General features: G+C 39.3%; 1 protein-coding gene across 1 annotated transcript in view; it reads right to left on the reverse strand.

The window, feature by feature from the left end:
- LOC126482069 (transient receptor potential cation channel trpm) overlaps positions 1 to 21,620 on the reverse strand; it is a 177,462-nt gene that overhangs the window by 42,605 nt on the left and 113,237 nt on the right. The window contains exon 14 of the mRNA XM_050106045.1: positions 12,602 to 12,781. Within this exon, the coding sequence (XP_049962002.1) occupies positions 12,602 to 12,781 (180 nt within the window). The remainder of the gene's footprint in view (positions 1 to 12,601; positions 12,782 to 21,620) is intronic.

The raw sequence follows: 21,620 nt of genomic DNA on the forward strand, positions 1-21,620 counted from the left end.
GCTCCCAGTTCTGGCCCATCAAAGAGTTCTGCTCCTGTCTGGACAGCTATTGAGAACTATTTACATTTTTATATTCAGTGGTACATGTGCATATTGGTGTGAATGTGTTGCGAGTAGAGTTAATTGGTAGTAAAGAAGTAATAAGTCAAAATGTCATGTCTGATTCTATAGTTTTACTGCATGACTAGTGAAAATGTATTACATGATAAGCTATTTTCCCTTCATTCATTATTTTGTGAGGTTGTCAATGAGAGAAAGCTTTAAAAGTATTTGAAATTATGTGTATAGTTTGTTGGAAGTCATTAAGTGGTCTCATTCTCCAGTATTGGATGAACATACACTGAGGAATTTGCGCACTGTGAGTTATGCTACTTCAAGGCAAGACAGTTTCTGGCTTCAATACTTATTGTGTTAAACATTCACTGTGAGATTATACCTCTTAATGAGTAGATTATGACAGCATTTTAAATTTGATCAGTAATTATATGTAATAATGAAAATACAATTTTTGTTGCCCCTACCTGCCCAGATAGCTGTGCATGTTAAAGCACTACTTCTGGGATGGAGAGGTGCACTGGCCTCAGACTGAATCGCCTGAGAGATTATCAACTTTTGCTCACTTCCACATGAATAACAATACATACAGACAGTTAGCGTACCCATATTCCAATCTGGGAGGTATGGGACAGTAACAGGAAGGGCATCTAGCCATCCCTTAAATTAAACATGCCACATCTGTTAATAACCATGCTGACCTTGCACTGACGTGGGACAAAGGCACAAGGAAAAAAAGAAGAAATGTTTTGCCCCTGAAAGCCATTAGACAGGCAACCAGCAACTGTGATCAAATGACCATTTTAGCTATTTAGTAATATATTGCTGCTCTTCTGAAAAACCTGAGTTCTGCTGCCTGAAGTCTTCATTTTTCTTTTGCTCATGTCTTTGAGTGCACAGTCCAGGATCTGAGTGACCTCTCCCTCCTTGTAACGTTCCCCAAACCTACTTTTTCCTCCTTCAGGAAGGAACTAATAGTTCTGCAAGTTAGGTATAGATTGTTTTACTTGCGTCTGTTGGCATCACTTGTAATTACATCTCCTGAAGTACATATTCTGTCCTGTTATTATTTTACAATTTTCATTTTATTACATATTTCATCTACATCTACACTCCTGGAAATTGAAATAAGAACACCGTGAATTCATTGTCCCAGGAAGGGGAAACTTTATTGACACATTCCTGGGGTCAGATACATCACATGATCACACTGACAGAACCACAGGCACATAGACACAGGCAACAGAGCATGCACAATGTCGGCACTAGTACAGTGTATATCCACCTTTCGCAGCAATGCAGGCTGCTATTCTCCCATGGAGACGATCGTAGAGATGCTGGATGTAGTCCTGTGGAACGGCTTGCCATGCCATTTCCACCTGGCGCCTCAGTTGGACCAGCGTTCGTGCTGGACGTGCAGACCGCGTGAGACGACGCTTCATCCAGTCCCAAACATGCTCAATGGGGGACAGATCCGGAGATCTTGCTGGCCAGGGTAGTTGACTTACACCTTCTAGAGCACGTTGGGTGGCACGGGATACATGCGGACGTGCATTGTCCTGTTGGAACAGCAAGTTCCCTTGCCGGTCTAGGAATGGTAGAACGATGGGTTCGATGACGGTTTGGATGTACCGTGCACTATTCAGTGTCCCCTCGACGATCACCAGTGGTGTACGGCCAGTGTAGGAGATCGCTCCCCACACCATGATGCCGGGTGTTGGCCCTGTGTGCCTCGGTCGTATGCAGTCCTGATTGTGGCGCTCACCTGCACGGCGCCAAACACGCATACGACCATCATTGGCACCAAGGCAGAAGCGACTCTCATCGCCGAAGACGACACGTCTCCATTCGTCCCTCCATTCACGCCTGTCGCGACACCACTGGAGGCGGGCTGCACGATGTTGGGGCGTGAGCGGAAGATGGCCTAACGGTGTGTGGGACCGTAGCCCAGCTTCATGGAGACGGTTGCGAATGGTCCTCGCCGATACCCCAGGAGCAACAGTGTCCCTAATTTGCTGGGAAGTGGTGGTGCGGTCCCCTACGGCACTGCGTAGGATCCTACGGTCTTGGCGTGCATCCGTGCGTCGCTGCGGTCCGGTCCCAGGTCGACGGGCACGTGCACCTTCCGCCGACCACTGGCGACAACATCGATGTACTGTGGAGACCTCACGCCCCACGTGTTGAGCAATTCGGCGGTACGTCCACCCGGCCTCCCGCATGCCCACTATACGCCCTCGCTCAAAGTCCGTCAACTGCACATATGGTTCACGTCCACGCTGTCGCGGCATGCTACCAGTGTTAAAGACTGCGATGGAGTTCCGTATGCCACGGCAAACTGGCTGACACTGACGGCGGCGGTGCACAAATGCTGCGCAGCTAGCGCCATTCGACGGCCAACACCACGGTTCCTGGTGTGTCCGCTGTGCCGTGCGTGTGATCATTGCTTGTACAGCCCTCTTGCAGTGTCCGGAGCAAGTATGGTGGGTCTGACACACCGGTGTCAATGTGTTCTTTTTTCCATTTCCAGGAGTGTATATGCCATGGTGGAGGGTACCATTTCTTTTCCTGTTCCACTCACAAACATAGTGAGGGAAAAACAAATGTCTATAAATCTCCATATGAGCCCTAATTTTTCTCATCTTATCTTCATGGTCCTTATGTAATTATGTTGCCAGCAGTAGAATCAATCTGCGTTCAACCTCAAATGGTGGTTCTCTAACTCCCACAACAGTGCCTTGTGAAAAGAGCATTGTGTGTCCTCCAGGGATTCCAATTTGACTTAATGAAGCATCTCTGTAATAATTGCATGCTGATAGAACCGATTGGCAACAAATCTAGCAGCATGGCTCTGAATTGCTTCAATGTCTTTCTTTAATCTGACCAGGTGGGAATCTCAAACACTCAAACAGTGCTCAAGGTTGGGTCACCATAGCATTCTAGATGCTGTCTCCTTTATAGATGAGCTCCACATTTTCAATAGTCTTCCAATAAAACAAAGTCGAGCATCCTCCTTCCCTAGTACCAACCTGATGTGCTCATTCCATTTCATATCACTTTGGTACATTACGCCTAGATGTTCAGTCATTATGACTGAGGCAAGCAGCACATTACTAATGCTGTATTCAAACATTACAGTATTGTTGTTTCTACTCACCTGCATTAACTTACATTTTTATACATTTGGAACAAATTGCCATTCAACACATGAACTATAAATTTTGTTCAAGTCACCTTGTATCTTCCTACATTCACTTCCTGTACACCAAACGTCAACAAACCTTTAAATTGCTATTCACCCTATCTGTCACATAATTTATGTATATAGAGAAACAGACCAGTCCTATCATACTTCCTTGGGGCACTCCTGACAATACCCCATCTCGAATGGACATCTACCGTCAAGGACAATACACTGGGTTTTATTATTTAAAAAGTCTTCGAGCCACTCACATATCTGGGAACCTAATCCATACGCTCAGATTTTCAGCAGCGTGCTGGGACGCTCTGTCAAAGTGCTGTGTAATTATGAATTTCATGTGTAAATAATCATAGCACAAGATCTATAAGCAAATTAAAAGGCTTTTAGCATGCATATAAATATATTTTCTTATCTATTTCTTGCAGTGCTTTTTATGAAATTCTGTCTGTACTTTATATGAGTTTCTGTTTGTACTTTATATTTACATATTTAAATCAGAAATGGTTTGAAGGATTTTAGAGTGTTGAGAAGATATGACACACTGACACATCTAAAAATGGCTTCTCAATTTCATCAGATTAGGAAGGTAGTGATGTACAGTGGTGGCATCTGACTCATGGATATAGGCATGCAGTCACTTGCAATTTAATTTAGTAACAAACCAGTCCACATATTATTTGGTCATACCTCATAAGAACTGATTTTTAATCTTTAAGTTCACAAACAAAAAGGCAATACAGCCCATACCATCTAAAATTTTACAGAAGTGCCAAGTTCCTGCTACACAGAATGTTCCCAGTACATATTTTCTTCATGAAGCTCATTTGGTTACTGAATGATCTGTACCAATACCATCCCAAGTTGATGGAATTGCAATGAAAGTGTACAGTTTCTTTTATTGTTTTTTATAATGACTTGCAGCACATATGTCTATGTACAACTACTAGAATGAGCAAATCCTCACTGAATTATTTGAAACCATAATTTACTGCTGATACTGTGGATGATAAATTGATCACTGGCCAAATAAATCCAAAGAATGTGAAACAAATCAGAACATAATCATGCCAAATGACAGTTGATTCAGAGTAAATATGTGATGTTGGAGTTATCAGAAACAGTGTTAACGGATCTGTTTGCAGTACTAATAACAGTTCTCATTTTCCTCTGCACTTTTGATCTGAAGTGCGCTATCCTATATAGAATATGTGATTGGTCTAAAAGTTGTAGAGTTTGGTGTTACTGAGAGCACTGTTATTGTTAATGGTGACTGCTGATTAATGTACATGCATAACTTACTTTTTATTTTGAATTAATTAAATTTCAAACACACATAAAAAACATGTATTTTAATTTTGCTACACATTAAAAAATAAAATTAGAAGTTTTTTTTCAGCCCATGATACTTAAATCCTGTCAATTAAAAATTATTACATTGACTAACGTGTTTCTCAATCCACACTCAATTGTCCATAACAAATACTAGTTATAAACTGATTAATAAGGTCTGTAAGAATAAAATCGCACTGAATTATTTCTATGTAAATTCTTCTTAACACACAAGTTTGGAGCCTTGTATTTTCATGCAGAAGATGAACATTATGTTTAATTGCCAAAATTCTTTATTCTTGTGGATGGAGTTACCTAGTGTAGAAAATACTTATTATTAATATCAGCTCTCTTTTGTGATATGCAAAGCTTGGTAACAAAACGTCATACAGAAAAGAGTCTCAAGCATGATACAGCTTGCCCTAAACTTTGAAAAACCACAGTACATCCAATTTTCTGCTGCAAAAAGTACAGTTCCTTCAATAAATATAACACATCAACAGAAGTCAGTAGACAGGGTAGAGCATACTAAGTTTTTGGGTGTGCACATAGATGAGAATCTTAATTGGAAAATTCATATTTTGGATCTCCTAAAGCAACTTTTGCAATCAGAATAATTGAAAATTTTAAGGTTATAGAAATTAGTAAGCTAACATATTTTCACTCTCTGATGTCATACAGAATAATATTTTGGGGTAACTCAACATTTAGACAAAAAGTATTCACTGCTCAAAAGAAAGTGGTTAGAATAATGTGTGAGGTTCATAGTCGCACATCTTGTAGGCATCTTTTTAAGAGATTGGGAATTCTTACAACATCCTCACAATACATATACTCACTAATGAAATTTGTTCTCAAAAACCTGGACCAACAGTGACATTCATGGTTATAATACCACAAAAAAGAAAGACTTACACTGTCCTTTGCTCAACCTATCTTTGGCACAGAAAGGGGTAAAATATGCTGCTATAAAATTTTTCGACAAATTGCCTGGTGAAATAAGGTATCTGACAGACAGCAGTAATAGCTTCAAAAATAAATTGAAATCATATCTCCTTGACAACTCCTTCTATACCATAGATGAATTCTTGAATAGGAATAAATAAATCTATAAATATAGTATATGCATTTTGCGCCATTTAAGGAAATGGGGTAAATAATAGAAATATTAATCTTTAACTCTGTATTGTAATATATATATTTAAAAAAATTTTGTTTTATATGTGCATTTCTTGTGCACTTGACACGTTCCACATCATAATGGCTACCGTACCATGCGATTGATCAATGGAACATGCAACCAACTAACTAACTAACTAGACAGTTTTCTTTCTTCCCTGCCACTCTTCACATGCATTGAGACTGAGGTGTTCACCATAAGCAACAATGCAGAACAAAAAATAATGTCCTTCCTGCAAACACATCTACTGAACACATCATCTTCTCTATTCAAGATTTTTGGTGTTGATCAAGTGTGCAGTCCTACAGCTGAACCTATGTTTAACATTGTTAGGCACTCTTAGAATCGATAGGAGTCCAAAACATATGTATGCTTCCACTTATGAAACTTCTCTGCAGTTGCTTTGTTAGTTTGTCTTATCACTGAAAATTTTTGTACCAGTCGTTTTTGCCTGACTCCTCAAAATTTTTGCTGCCACTTTGGTGAGAATCCTGATGAACACATACTGCAGAGTATGTGAGTGTATCCCTTGCCCAGTCACTGCAGTAATGGCAACAGGTAATAGTTCACCATATAATTTTGAGTAAGGTGTACCCTTGATAATGCAGTTAAATTACTGAGAGAATCTGCCTACCCAGAAGGAAAATCATGTTACTTCCTCAATTCATTCATTTCCACATTGGTTTACTTCCCATGAAAATTATTTGTGCCTCTTCTTTACTGGCTGTCTGTCTCTTTGAGAGAGCTTTTCTCCTCAAACAAATGCAGACAAAGAAAAACTGTGCCATGACTTTTTGGTGCGACAAGTCATCTTCCTCTTTGATTATCATATTTTTTTTGGAGGAAAAGGTATAAGTGAAGTGACACTAGAGAAACAGACCAACAATACAAATATAGGGGAACATTACAAGAAACAAAAGTAATTTCCTGACTTGTGGATTGCATCATGGTATAATGATATTCTTGATCATAAAACTAAATGCTCAGTGCTAAGGTAGCCTATCAGGTATGATTTAAACAGAATTTATAAGGTAATTATAATGAGGTTACGCTTTAAGAGCCCTCATATGTTTTCTTGGGTACTGATTTCCACAAAACTGCTATAGATTTTTATACTGGTACATCATCTGCATGTTTTACCACATATGTCCATTCAAATTAAAAATACTGAATTAAATTTCAGTCTCTAGTGCAACAGATATGAGTAATACAGTACACTGTCATGATGCACTAAATTCATTGCTTCATGAAGGAACACTCTAATCTCGATTCTGATTCATTCTTTTTTCATACCATATCAAAACTTCAATTTCTGTTTCTCAAGTGTACTAAAATGATAAACCTGAAAAATGCACTACAAGTATTATAATGGAGCACAGTTCTCTCCCAGACTTTAAGTACAAGATCCTCTGGATTTATCCTTCTTCAAAACAGATGAAACAGCCTGCTCAGCAACACAAAAAAATGTATCTGTAAATTTTGAAAATGATTGGGTTCTAATTTGTAATGGCACTTCCAACATAGTCATGGAGCAGTAACATCCTAAAAAAGGTGCCACATGTCTCTTGAAAGCTACACACATGAAGACCATCACAAGAGTGCAGCCACAGATGAAATCATTAATAAAGGTTACATCAACAATTAAAGGTATGTCAAAAATCTGATGCCATAGATGTACCTGAAGGAAGTTTATGGTATTTTTAGCGTGAAGAATTAACCAATAGAATGTTTTTTGCATTTATTGAGTGTCGACCAGAGAAAAAACATGAAAATGAATTTTTTTCAGGACAGTTTGGACCATGTGTCTGTTGGAATAGCAGCCAACACTCTTGCATTTCTTGACTAGTTCTGGATTCTCCAGCCCAGGTCTGCTTTTAAGTGATTACTTTCTCTTTCCCACAACAAAATAGACTGCTTATGGCCATTGTATTGAGTTCTCAGAAAGCCAAGTCTCTTTATGAGGTATCCTCATTTAACTTTCCCATAGAGGCAAACCCTGAAGCCTTCATCAACTAGCTTGACTACGGAAGAGTAGTATAATGCACAAATTCATGCTCTGACTGATGCTGTCTTCTCCTCCAGTTTTTAATGGTCACTGGTGTGCAAGCTCTCATGTTTAGCTGTTCTACTCATATTGCACTGCCCAATGCAATCTGTCTGAGTGTTTCTTTCTGTAACCATTTCTCCTATGAGTTGAGCAGATAAAAACTACAGTTTATAATCACACTATAGTTTTTTTAATACTATAAAACCAGTTCTCTTTCACTTCACATGTTATTATTGTTCAAAGTGTTTTCAAATGTTATTATTGTTCAAAGAACCAAATTTTGGAATATATGTCAGAAGCTGCTTTCAAAGCCCTCAGTCTTATTTCACAACAAGTATGCAACACAATCTGACTTTGATTCCACATTACCATTTTTGAGGAACAACTTGATCTTGTTATCCCATTCTGTTTTGTCCATTGTTTATCAACTGCATTTTTCTAACAATTAATCTACAAAATCATTCTGAAAAATAATGCCTCAAATCTTTTATGTGAAAACTCTTAGAGCTTTTCAAATAAAACATATTTTAGGACAGACTGCTACTCACCACGTAGCAGAGATGCTAAGTCACAGACAAGCTTAACAAAAAGATTACTAAACAAATAAGCTTTTGGCCAGAAGGCCTTCTTCTGAATGAGGCAACACACACACTCATTCAGAAGAAAGCCCTCTGGCCAAAATCTTACTTGGTAGTCTTTTTGTTGTGCCTATCTGTGACTCAGCATATCCGCCATATGGTGAGTAGCAATCAATCCTTTTCATAATACTGTCATTACACTATTCTGGATTTTCCATAGTTTGATTTTGTCTGTATATTTACTTCTCAGCATAGTATGGCAAGGAACATGTTTCTCCCAACAAGAGACTTGTTTGTTGACACCATCGCCATAGAACTTTGTTGACGGAGCCACAATCCCACAGTGCTTGCACTGCACCTAAATGTCCTACTCTTGACTTTGATGCCACACTCTTTGTTGTCAGTTTTTTTTTATTATTATGTTTTATTTAGCGCAAACAGAACTATCTACATTGACAGTAAAAACCCTGAAATCCTAGTTTGACCATGCAGCTAAAGTTGAAGTGAAACCATATCTGACAACACAGATCATCAAAACAGCCAGTATTTTCTTGAAAATCAGCTGAGGTAACATGTCAAACGCAAAGGAAACAACATTTTTGAGATAAATAATGTATTAAATCTGTTGCCAACCATCACTTCTCATTGATGATAGTCAGTATTAAAGGTACCAGTATTTAAGTAAATAAGTGAATTATTACTCTTTGTCTGCACTGACAATGTTTCTACCACTACTATACTTATGGAAACTAATATTCTTTGAAATGAAACACAATTAATGATAGAGCACTGAGAAAGAATTTTCATTTGCTACATGGAGTATATAATTACTGATTGTGACCAAGTTAAAACTGTGAGATGAATCGGGGCTCAAGATGAGATATGTATCTTTTGTGGGCAATGCACTGCCACTTATGCCATCTGACCCCACTTCAATTGCTGACTCAAAGTTTATAATTCTTATGGGATCCTTCCCTTTCCTTTGCAACTGTACAGTTTTAACTTGTGACATACACACATCAAAAAAAGTTTTGCATCACCTCGGTTCTGAGAGTCCTGTAGACAAAAATTGGGATAGAGATCAATGTAAACATCATTTCGAACCTTTTTATTGCTCATGAAAACCACACATTCCACCCTACAGTGAGACCTTCAGAGGTGGTGGTCCAGATTGCTGCACACACTGGTACCTCTAATATCCAGCAGCATGTCCTCTTGCTTGCCTGTATTTGTCATGGCATACTATCCACAAGTTCATCAAGGCACTTTTGGTCCAGACTGTCCCACTCCTCAACGGCGATTTGGCGTGGATCCCTCAGAGTGGTTAGTGGGTCATGACGTCCATAAACAGTCCTCTTCAATCTGTCCCAGACATGTTCCGTAGGGTTCTTGTCTGGAGAACATGCCTGCCACTCTAGTTGAGCAGTGTTGTTATCCTGAAGGAAGTCATTCACAAGATGTGCACAATAGGTGCACGAATTTTCATCCATGCAGATGAATGCCTCATCAATATGCTGCCGATATGGTCGCACTATTGGTTGGAGGATGGCATTCATGTATCATACAGCCATTACATCGCCATCCATGACCACCAGCGGCGTACATCGGCCCCATATAATACCACCCCAAAACAGCAGGGAACCTCCACCCTGCTGCACTCACTAGACAGTGTGTCTAAGGCATTCAGCCTGACTGGGTTACCTCCAAACACGTCTCTGATGATTGTCTGGTTGAAGGCATATGTGACACTCACCGGTGAAAAGAATGTAATGCCAATCCTGAGCAGTCCATTCGGCATGTTGCTGGGCCCATCTGCACAGCACTGCACTGTGACGTGGTTGCAAAGATGGACCTCGCCATGGACGTTGAGAGTGAAGTTGCGCATCACGCAGCCTATTGCACACAGTTTTGGGTCTTAACACGACGTCCTGTGGCTGCACAAAAAGCATTATCCAACATGTTGGTGTTTATGTCAGTGTTCCTCCAAGCCATAATCCATAGGTAGCGGTCATCCAGTGCAGTAGCAGCCCTTGGGCAGCCTGAGCGAGTCACGCCATTGATAGTTTCTGTCTCTCCGTATCTCCTCGATGACTGAACAACATCACTTTGGTTCACTCCGAGACGCCTGGCCAATTTCCTTGTTGAGAGCCCTTCCTGGCACAAAGTAACAATGTGGATGTGATCAAACCGTGGTATTGACCATGTAGACATCATTGAACTACAGACTACACAAGCCATGTACCTCCTTCCTGGTGGAATGACTGGAACTGACCCGGCTGTCAGACCCCCTCCGTCTAATACCTAGGTGCTGCTTATTCGTGGCTGTTTACATATTTTGGTGGGTTTAGTGACATCTCTGAACAGTGAAAGGGACTGTGTCTGTGATACAGTATCCACAGTCAACATCTATCTTCAGGAATTCTGGGAACTGGGCTGATGCAAAACTTTTTTTGATGTGTGTACAATCAACACTCAGTAAAGAGTATGAGAATTATTGCTCATTAAAAGTAATGAGGCTTAAGATAGGTCAAACTCTCTATTATATCATTTCTCTCAGAGATGCTAGTCAATGTGATATCTTCAACATGGTTTGGAAAGAAAAGGAGAGAAGGATGATCTGAGTTGGCCCATGAGGCTTGCTCAGGTTGCTCAAGTGGTAGTATGCTGTTTGTGAAAAGCAGATATATGAGTTAAGCACACCATTTTAACTTATCACATATGATCAAAGACAGAATAATCTTCTACAGACAAGGCAGTAGCAGACTTAGGTACAACTGCAAGATAACATAAACAATAGGTTTTGGTGACCAGGGATTTCGTCATCTCTAAAAAGAGAAGAGAACATGGAATAAATGAGATTATCCACAGCATAAATTTTCAACAGAGCACTGAAGGCAGCCAGTGAAAAACTGAAATCCGAGTTGAAGACTTTTCTGCTCTTAGCAGGGATATTCAAGATCCTGTTAACAATACATATTGAAGTATCCTAAAATTGATACAGTTTATAAAATTGTGTCCTTTTAGTAATTATTCAGAATTTGATCTGGCTCAGCCATTGTCATATGGGCTTGTTCATGGCCTCCTCAAAGTATTCGAGATGAATAATGTGATAATTCCTAACAATAGTGTATTGTATGCTCCTTTTCCATTTGATATCTATTGATAATATCTTACTTATATTACTATTATTCAATTTTTGAATGTTCATTCATTTACTTAACGTTGTGATGTAAAAATGTAATAGTTTTTCCTGTTGTATAAGGAGTAAAAGCTACCTACAATTAGAACTTCCATAAGGTGCAAAAGCTTATTCTTGGACTATATAGTGGAAGGCTTTCTAGAAGATCAGCTGGGATAACATTAGAAATGGTAACAGTACAATATTATGAATCAGCATTTAAAGGTCACCTCATGCTGAATTGTCCATACTGTTTGAAAAGTACTGGATTTTCTCATTTCCCTGTCCGGTGAAGTCTGCCATGATCTAGTGTTGTCGATAATGTTCATACTTAATTCCTGAAAAAGTATTATTTTCTCCAAGCCTCTTCTTTCCATTGTCAAATGAAAGAACCCACCCACACCTGAGCTAATGTTTGTATCACCTTTTTTGTGCATAGATCTTCTACCACCTGATAAATAGATCATAAAGTGCTGGATGTGACTATAGGTTCTTTTCTGGAAAAAAGGTAATAGTCCTTGCTTTCATCTCCCTGTTTTTGTACCAGTCATTTTGAACTGCATAGCTCTTCTCTTATCCTGCAGATGAATATGACTACCACTAGTTTAACTACACTATTACGGTGAAATGTCAAGTATTAAAAATTATAAGACTTGCAACAGTTGCAATCCTAGTGTCAACAAGCTAATAATTATCAGCTCTAAGAATTATTATTGAAAATTAAGTTACTTATATTTATGAACAATGCAGAGAATACTTTGTAATCATACTTTGTCTAGCTATTGCCGCTACAAGCAAAGTAAATCACTAAATGATTTGAATTTACATAAATTCATAATTAATAGTAGCTCTAATATGCTTTTAAGTCATTTTAAATTTGAAATGCAAAGCACATTATATAAAAGCCTAAATGTTATGACACAGCAAAGTTATTCTAATAAATGAGATAATCGCTTTCAGCCAAAGCAGCACTGTGTAGCAACCATCAGCACATCAATACAATTTACTGCACGACACAGTGCCCGCAAATACACACCTCTGCATCAGGCTCTGTGTTTCTATGTCCTCCATTTGTATGCCCTTCTACACTTTCAGTTTCTTCTTCGAGACCAACCATATGCTCTTCCTCAGTTTGAGGCATCAGGAGCAATTCTTCTTTGGATTTGAATTCAAGTTGCGTGACGATATAAAATGGACATATTAGTCCAAGTATGACCTAAAATCAATGATAAAGAAACAAATTGAGGTCATAGTTATAAATAAGACAAATAAACATTCTTCTCTGGCTGAAAATGAATAAAAGAGTATACCATTTGATGAGTATGTGAAGCATATGATGCTAAATGTACAAACTTTCCTTGAATTCGGAAACAAACTATAATAAATAATTGAGTAAATAAATAAAATACAAACACAGTATCTGAACTAAGTGAGCTAACAGTTCAGTGGTCTGAAAAAACATCAAAACTTGAAAGACGGTGAATAATAAGAAAGTTATCAAAGAAAGGAAAGAAGAGTAAAGTTTAATATCCTGTCAGCAATGAGATCAGAAACGGAGCACAATACTGGATCAAGAAGGATGGGGAAGGAAAACAGGTGTGCCATTTCACAGGACCCATCCCAGCATTTTCCTTAAGTGATCTAGGGAAATTACAGAAAACTTAAAACTGGATGGCCAGGTGGGAATTTGAATCTAGTATTATTCTCATCAGAAATGATAGCAAAATCAGAGGCAACAACAACAGTTGAGGTATGCATGCCAGTGCAAAAGATGAAGAGAGAGATAAAGTGTAGCAGCACTTTGAATCGGTAATACAGTATCAAAAGGGAGAGGAAAATCCATTAATTGTTGGGGGTACGGGAACTTGGTAGCAGAGGACAGAACAGAACAAGTTATGGGAGAATATGGGCTCAGTCATAGGAATATGAGAGGAGAAAGACTAATGGGTGCTGCAATAAATTTCAGTTACTAATAATTAATACATAATTCAAGAGTTACAAGAGGAGGAGGTATACTTGGAAATGGCCTGGAGACACATGAAGATTCCAGATGGATTATGTCATGGAGAGAGAAAGATTCTAAAATCAGATATCAGATTTTAAAGCATACCCAGGAACAGGTATATATTCAGATCACACTTCAGTAGGCTGGCATTATGAGGATCATCCACAAGAACCCAAGTGGAAAGAAGCAGGATACTGAATGACTGATGAATTATGATGTACATCTGAAGTTCTCTAAGGCTGTGGATACTGCAATAACAAATACCACAGCAGTCAGTTCAGTTGATGGAAGGGACATCTCTAAAAACGACAGTAACAGAAAATGATAGACAAATGTAGGCACAAGGAAAGTAACAGTGAGGGAACCTTGGGTGACATTAGTAATACTTCAATTGATTGACAAAAGAACAAAGTACCAAAACTGTTCAGGGAAAGATAGAAATCCAGAAATAAACACTGAGATGACAAAAGTCAGGGGCAGCAATATGCAAATATACAGATGGTGGTAGTATCGTGTACCCAAGGTATAAAAGGGCACTGAATTGGTGGAGGTGTCATTTGTACTGAGGTGATTCATGTGAAAAAGTTTCTGACAAGATTATGGCTGCATGATAGGAACCAACAGACTTTGAACATGGAATGGTAGTTGGAGCTAAATGTGTGGGACATTTTTTTCTGAAATCATTAGGGAATACAGTATTCCAAGATCCACATTGTCAAGAATGTGCCAAGAATACCAAATTTCAGGTGTTACCTCACACCATGGACAATTAAGTGGCCAGTGACCCTCAGTTAACAACCAAGAGCATAGGCTTTTGCAAAGAGTTGTCAATGATAACAACAGAAACCAATGTATGGTGAATGTATGCATTAGGACAGTGCAGCAAAATTTGGTATTAATGGGCTATGGTATCAGACGAGCAACACAAGTGCCTTTACTAACAGCAGGACATCATCTGCAGCATATTTTCTGTGCTCATGACTATCGGTTGGAAAACTGTGGTCTGGTCAGATGAGTCCTGATTTCAGTTGGTAAGAACTGATGGTAGGGTCTGAGTGTGGCCCAGACCCCATGAAACCATGGACCCAAGCTGTCAATGAAGCACTGTGCAAGTTGGTGGTGTCTCCATAATGGTGTGGGCTGTGTTTACATGGAATGGACAGAGTCCTCTCTTCCAACTGAACCAACTACTGACTGAAAATGGTTATGTTTTGCTTCTTGGAGACCATTTGCTGCCAAACAATGATGGAATTTTTATGGATGGAAATGCACCATGTCAATGGGCCACAATTGTTCTCAATGGTTTGAACAACATTCTGAACAGTTTGAGCAAATGATTTGGCCACCGAGATTGCCCAATATGACTCCCATCAAGCATTTATGGGAATAATCAAGAGAAAAGTTCATGCACAAATCCAGCACTGGCAAAACTTTTGTGGATGGCTTAGAGGCAGCATAGCTCAGTATTTGTGCAGGGGACTTCCAGCGACTTGCTAAGCCTGTGCCATCAAGTTGGTGCACTACACCAGGCAAAAGGAGGTCCAACGCAATGTTCGGAGGTGTCCCATGACTTTTGTCACTTCAGGTATGTCACTCAGGAATGAAATAGATAGAAAGTGCTAGGAAGATAAAGAGAAGTGGTTACTGGGAAAATTTCAAGAATGAAAAAGAAATGGTTCTCAGAAGACAGACACAGCACATGGAAAAATCAAAACAACCTTTGGTGAAATTAAGAGTGAAGATGGCAACATTAAGAGTGCAAGAGGAATTTTACCATTAAATACAGAGGTAAGAGCAGATAGGTTGAAAGAGTACACAGAAGGCCTTTGTGTCTGTTTGATGCTATAGAAAAAGAACTGGGAGTCAATATGAAAGAGCTAGGTGAAGTAGTATTAGAGGCAAAGTTTAACAAAGCTTGGAAGACTTGAGATCAAATAAGGTAGAAAAGATCAATGACATTCCTTCAGAATTTCTAAAATCGTTGTGGGGAAGGGAGGTAATGTAAGCGAACGACCTCAGAAGTTGATATGCAGCATCTATAAACTGGAGCCATGCCATCAGACTTTCAGAAAAATATCATCCACCCAATCCCAAAGATAGCAAGGGCAGATAAGTGTGAAAATTATCATACTATTGACTTAACAGCTCATGCATCAAAGTCAATGTCAAGAAGAATAACCAGAAGAATGGAAAGAAAATTAAGGCTCTCTTGGGTGACAAATCAGTTTCACTTTAGGAATGGTAAAAGCACGAGAGAGGCTATTCTGATGTTGCACTTGATAACGAAGCATGACTTGAAAAATCAATATACTGTATGTACAAAAACCATGAGGATGTGATAAGAATGGAAGACCAAGAATGAAGTTCTTAGATTAAGAAGGGTGTAATATAGGGATGCAATTTTTCACCACTACTGTTCAGTTTATACATCAAAGAAGCAATGATCAGAATAACAAAAAGGTTTGGGGGCAAGATAAAATTGAGGATGAAAGGATACTAATGATAAGATTTGCTGATGATATTGCTATCTGCAGTAAAAGTGAAGATGAATTACTGGGGCTGTAGGATGAAATTAACAGTCTAATTAGTACAGAAGAACAATGAAAGTAATTAGGAGCAGCACAAGTTTGATTAGTGAAAAACTTAACATCTAAATTGATGACTAAGAAATAGATGAGGTTTAAATGTTGCAAGGTGGGATACCTCAACAATTAATGGTTCAGATTCACTGATGACATCTTTGTGATCTGGATCGAGGATGAGGACATCCTATCTACATTCCTCCAGAATCTCAAAACATTCTCTCCCATTTGCTTCACCTGGTCTTCCTCAACCCAACAAGCTACCATCCTTGATGTTGACCTCCATGTCAAAGATGGTTACATCAATACCTCTGTACATATAAAACCTACCAACCAACAGCAATACCTCCACTTTGACCAGCTGCCAGTCATTCCATACCAGGAAGTCCCTTCAATACAGCCTAGTCACCCACAGCCACTGCATCTGTAGTGACGAGCAGTCCACCTCAAAATATACCATGAGTCTCACTGAGGCCTCTGCAGCCTATAATTACCCTGCCAATCTTGTACAGAAACAGACCTCCTTTGTCTTACCTCTTCAATGACCATCTGGTCACAGAGGAGCATTCCCCTCATGACTCAATACCACCCAGGACTGGAGCAATGAGTCACATTCTCTGCCATGGTTTTGACTACCCCCGTCCTGCACTGAAAGAGCAATGTCCTACCCACTATCCTCACAGTGGTATTCCACCACCCACTGAACCTACACAATATCCTTATTCATCTCTACTCATATCCAGCTCCCAACCCATTGTCTCATGCCTCATATCCCTGTAATAGACCTAGATGCAAGACCTGTCTCATACATTCTCCCACCACCACCTAATCCAATCAGATCACAAGCGTAACCTATGCCATCAAAGGCAGGGCTACATATGAAACCCTTCATGTGATCTGTAAGCTAAGCTGCAACCACTGTGCTGCATTCTACATGAGCATGACAACCAACAAGCTTTCTGTCTGCATGAATGCCCACTGACAAACTGTGGCCAAGAAACAGCTGACTTCTCTCCTTTTTGGTCCCCCCCCCCTCCCTCCCCATCCTTCTGTCTAACCTCCCGACTGCAACTAGCTGCCCTACTCTGTCCCTGCCTCATCCCTGTAGGTTCCCACAATCAGCACTTTATCATCCCCCGCCACTACTTTGCTATTGTCTAATTTAGAAGAAGGTTTTAGCTGAAAGCTTCCTTGTATGGCTGTCTTTTTGGTTTGCCAGTTTGTGACTCAACATCTCCAGTATGTGATGAGTAGCGATTTATCCTTTTCATAATATTGTCATTATTCTGTCCTACAGTTTATCAGTAGTTTATAACAATAATATATTTAGTTCATCACGAGACTTTTTATTTAAAGACAAAGTAAGGTAACTGGAAAGATGAGAAAATCTACTCACCAAGCGGTGGCAGAACACACACATAAAAAATTATAAGTAGGCAAGCTTCTGGAGTCAGTGGTTCCTTCGTCAGGCAGAAGGGCTGAAGGGGAAGGAAGAGAGGTGAACGAAAAAAGGACGGGAGAGGTCTAGTAAAAGAGGTACATTTCAGGAAAGTCCCCAGAACTGTGGGTCGGGGAAGACTTACTGGACAGGATGAGAAGGAAAGAACAATTGTTGGGAACTGCACCAGATAAGATTTGAAAACCTGAGAGTTTAGAGGTGGAAGACAACATAATATGCAAGACAGACATTACAGCTTAGACATTGTGCACGAGTTAATAAGAATGAAAAGCTAAGTGTATTGTATGTAAAAGAGAGGGAGTGGGGCAGCAAAAAATAGACCGGTAAGAAAATGAAAGATGTAGAAGACTAAAATGGAGTCAAGAAAGGAGTGAATACTGTGAAGTAAATCTGAGGCAGAAGAAATAAAGGAAATTAAGGCCAGGTGGGTGGAGAGAACCAAGGACATGTTGTAACACTAGTTCCCACCTGCGGAGTCCTGAGAAACTGGTGTGTGGGGGAAGAGTCCAGATGTTGGTGAAACAAGCACCAAGGTCACAATTGTCATGTTGTAGACAGGGTGTCTACGTGGACAAGCAAAAAAAATCCTGGATTTTTCCCGGATTTCCCAGTTAAAAATACACTTTCTCCCGGGTGACAGTATATTTTCCCTTATCAATCCTTGGTTTTATACACGAGCGTACAATTTCCCGGCACTTTAGAAAACGAAACTCAGGGAAAAAGACACGTTTTGGAAATATCTTTGACGTGCAGCAACATGTACACTGCGTATTTTCATAATACGAAAGTATACATTGGAATTCCACCAAACACCGCGTGTTACTTTCCGAATCATTGAAATCGAGATTTCGATGCGCTTTTGTAAGCCGTTCTTAGCTCATGTCACGTGATCTCGCCAGCTGATGACGCGTATATTCAGAGCATAGGACACGTGATGTCAGCCAACAGCAACATCACTGTTAAGTAGCACGAACACACGACACGGGGAAAGTTAATAGTTTAAATTAATATACATAGTGTTGCTACAAGAAAAGCAAAGCTTTCATATATAATATTGGTCTCAAGCTGCAAGAGAAGCTAAACACACAAATTTTTAATAATGACATACATGTCTGATCTTCAGGGTTCAAAATTCTTCTAAATGGCTCGTCATCAAAGAGTTGATTTTTAAATGAGAGTCAAACGCTCTGTGATTTAATAAATTTATGGTACATTTTTGCACATAGTTCAACTTACATAAAAGGATATTTACTTTGAAAGTAACGCTTTTCAAACCACTATATGCATTATTTTCCCACGACCTGTTAGAAATGGGTTTGTTTCAGCAGTTGCCAGAGAGCGCAGATAACAGGCGACACCGCGCTTGGGTAGCTACTATGACGTAGGAAGCCCGTATGTACGTACGTGTAAAATTTTGAAAGATCATACATTATGTCATAAAAGAAACAAGACATCAGAGGATGCTCCAAGAGCATCGGAATTTCGTGAACAAAACTAAAACGTCCACCTTTGTATGTCCAGATTCCCAATGAAGTAGACCTCAACCTGATATTAAGCTTTTCAGTGTGGTTTTCGGGATGTAATTTTCCTTGAAGCACCAGTACTGTATTATATCATGTTTGGTTCTTTATTATGGCATAATGCCGTACGTGCTAGAAAATGAAAACATGCACTTGAAATGCAGCGAACAATTGAAACTAGCCAGTACTATGAAATTAAACATTTCGATTGAAATACGTTGACTGCCTCTGCAGAAAAGGGTAACAAAAGTCAAATTTGTTTCGCAAACACACAAAAATAACTTCATTGCTCCGCAAGGCGATTAATGGTTGACTGTCAGAAAGGTGGAAACTAAATAAAATCTGAAACTAATGACATATTTCAGCCTTCCGTAATTATGTGAATGTGTTTTAATTCACTTGATAGCTCCCGGCCACAGATATCCATTTTGTTTTCATTTGAAGTGAGAGTAAATGAAGGGGAAACAGCAAAATCATTAAATGTAAACACGGGTCATGTGGAGACAACCCACTATAACTCAAGACTGCTCTGCGCATCAGCCCCGGATCTACATTTGCGAACCGAGTCAATATTTAAAAAAAAATCGAATTTTCAAAAATATGTTCATCTTGTAGCGCACATCTTCCTGAAACGTCTGAAACATAAAACATATATATTCGAGGAAATATGAGACATATTATTTGGTCTTAAGTATGCCAAAGTGCAGGCCACGCCTCTTCATAAAACATTTTTCTACCGCACGTCCAAACTATATTCAGGAGGTGGAAATTGAAATGTCCTGTGCTGCCTCTCCTGCTCCCAGTCGACCGGTTTGACAGCCTGCCGCTTTTTAAAAAGAATCTCGCAATTAATAGCGGATTGGATTATTTGTAATTGAGAGAACAAGAACTCTGCAGAAAATCTGAACTCTTTATTGCCTACTAGTTAATAACTTGCTGTTTCGTGTGACATAAAATTAAATATAGGGTACATAAAACCAATACTGACAAGAGATGAGCAAGAAATTACACATTTCTTCAAATCATAGGTCCTAGCATTTTTTTCTCTCTAATCTTGCTACAGCTTTACATGGCGTGCCTTCCTTCTGCGAAAGAATCTATTATCTCATCAAAGTTTGTCAAACGTTTTGCTACATGAAAAATCGAAATGTCGTTACCTAATACTGAAAAGGCTGTTAATACAAATAATACCCAAGACTGGTGTGGTTTCTCGATCTGATTACATCTATTTTGTCACTGTCTGCTAGATAAAACAAAATAGGCCTTTCTAATATGGCAGTAATTTTGTAACACACCAAATAAACGAGACTGTTTGGCACAAATGGCCATTTTTATAATACGACAGAATATAATCCAAGAACCAATATCAAATGCCTATTACGCCGACTACAAGCAAAAAGCTTTATGTTAGGAAATAGTTTCACATTTCATTCACACGCACCAGCTTCTTAAGCATGAGATCGGAAAGTAGTATTACGAAATTTTTATATAAATTTGGAATCGTCTTATTTTCCATAATTTGTGTGATGTTCCCGTTTCTTCTCCTTCCTCGTTCTAACAAACAATCTTGTCATCACCAATTCTGTAGCTATTGCTGCCACTGTCAAAATTTGTTCGCCGATTAACTTCACTAACCCTGCCAGATTCACAGGTTTAGTTAACCCGCGATTATTTTCCGGTTAGGCGTTGTTACGTGTTCGAACAACACGTTTTTTGCGTTACTTCCAGAATAGAATTTACGCGGCTGCTAGCCAGGGACTGTACTACTGGTCCTTACTAGTGTAGCAATCTGGCCAAAAATTTTCTATCAAAATTTCATTTCCTTGGATACACCGAGAAGATAATACGTAAACTTTCTCACCTGTTATTCCTGACAGTCGTTTATTTCCATTTGGGTAGTTCAATGGTTCAAATGGCTCTGAGCACTATGGGACTTAACATCCTTTGGGTAGTCCGAATCTATGGATTTCACTAGTAATTACAACAATGCTGATCATTCACAAACCCAATCAACCACATAATCAGACAGCGATTGGCATTCATCCGTTCGGTTTTACTCCCTCAGCTCGTATGGCCCCGTCCCCTTTTGTCTGCGGAAAGTTCATTTCTAGATGCGACTAAGATTCTCCTGACAGAGACATCACGTGCACTATGCATGCATTCAAAAGTCAACTTATGATTCATTCAGAAATCAACTTAAAATGTGTTCAAAAATGTTCAAAAACCAAAGGAAAGCGTTTCAAAATCATATGAATAATCGATAGACAAACATGCGCTGGATGCTAGACGCTTTGTGAAACAAGTTTTTTTCCTCAAGAATATGAATTTGGCACTCCCTTTTGCCGGTAGCATCTAGCACTAGCTACTTGCACAGCCAACAGCCACATTCCTCTATCCAGAAGCGGGAGAATCTACTACTCAAACGAGACTCAACTGCGCATGTGCATGAGCCCGCGAGTAACTGCTGAAACAAATCGAATGTAAACAGT

This window comes from Schistocerca serialis, chromosome 5, assembly GCF_023864345.2.
Source record: "Schistocerca serialis cubense isolate TAMUIC-IGC-003099 chromosome 5, iqSchSeri2.2, whole genome shotgun sequence".
NCBI classification, from domain to species: Eukaryota; Metazoa; Arthropoda; class Insecta; order Orthoptera; family Acrididae; genus Schistocerca; species Schistocerca serialis.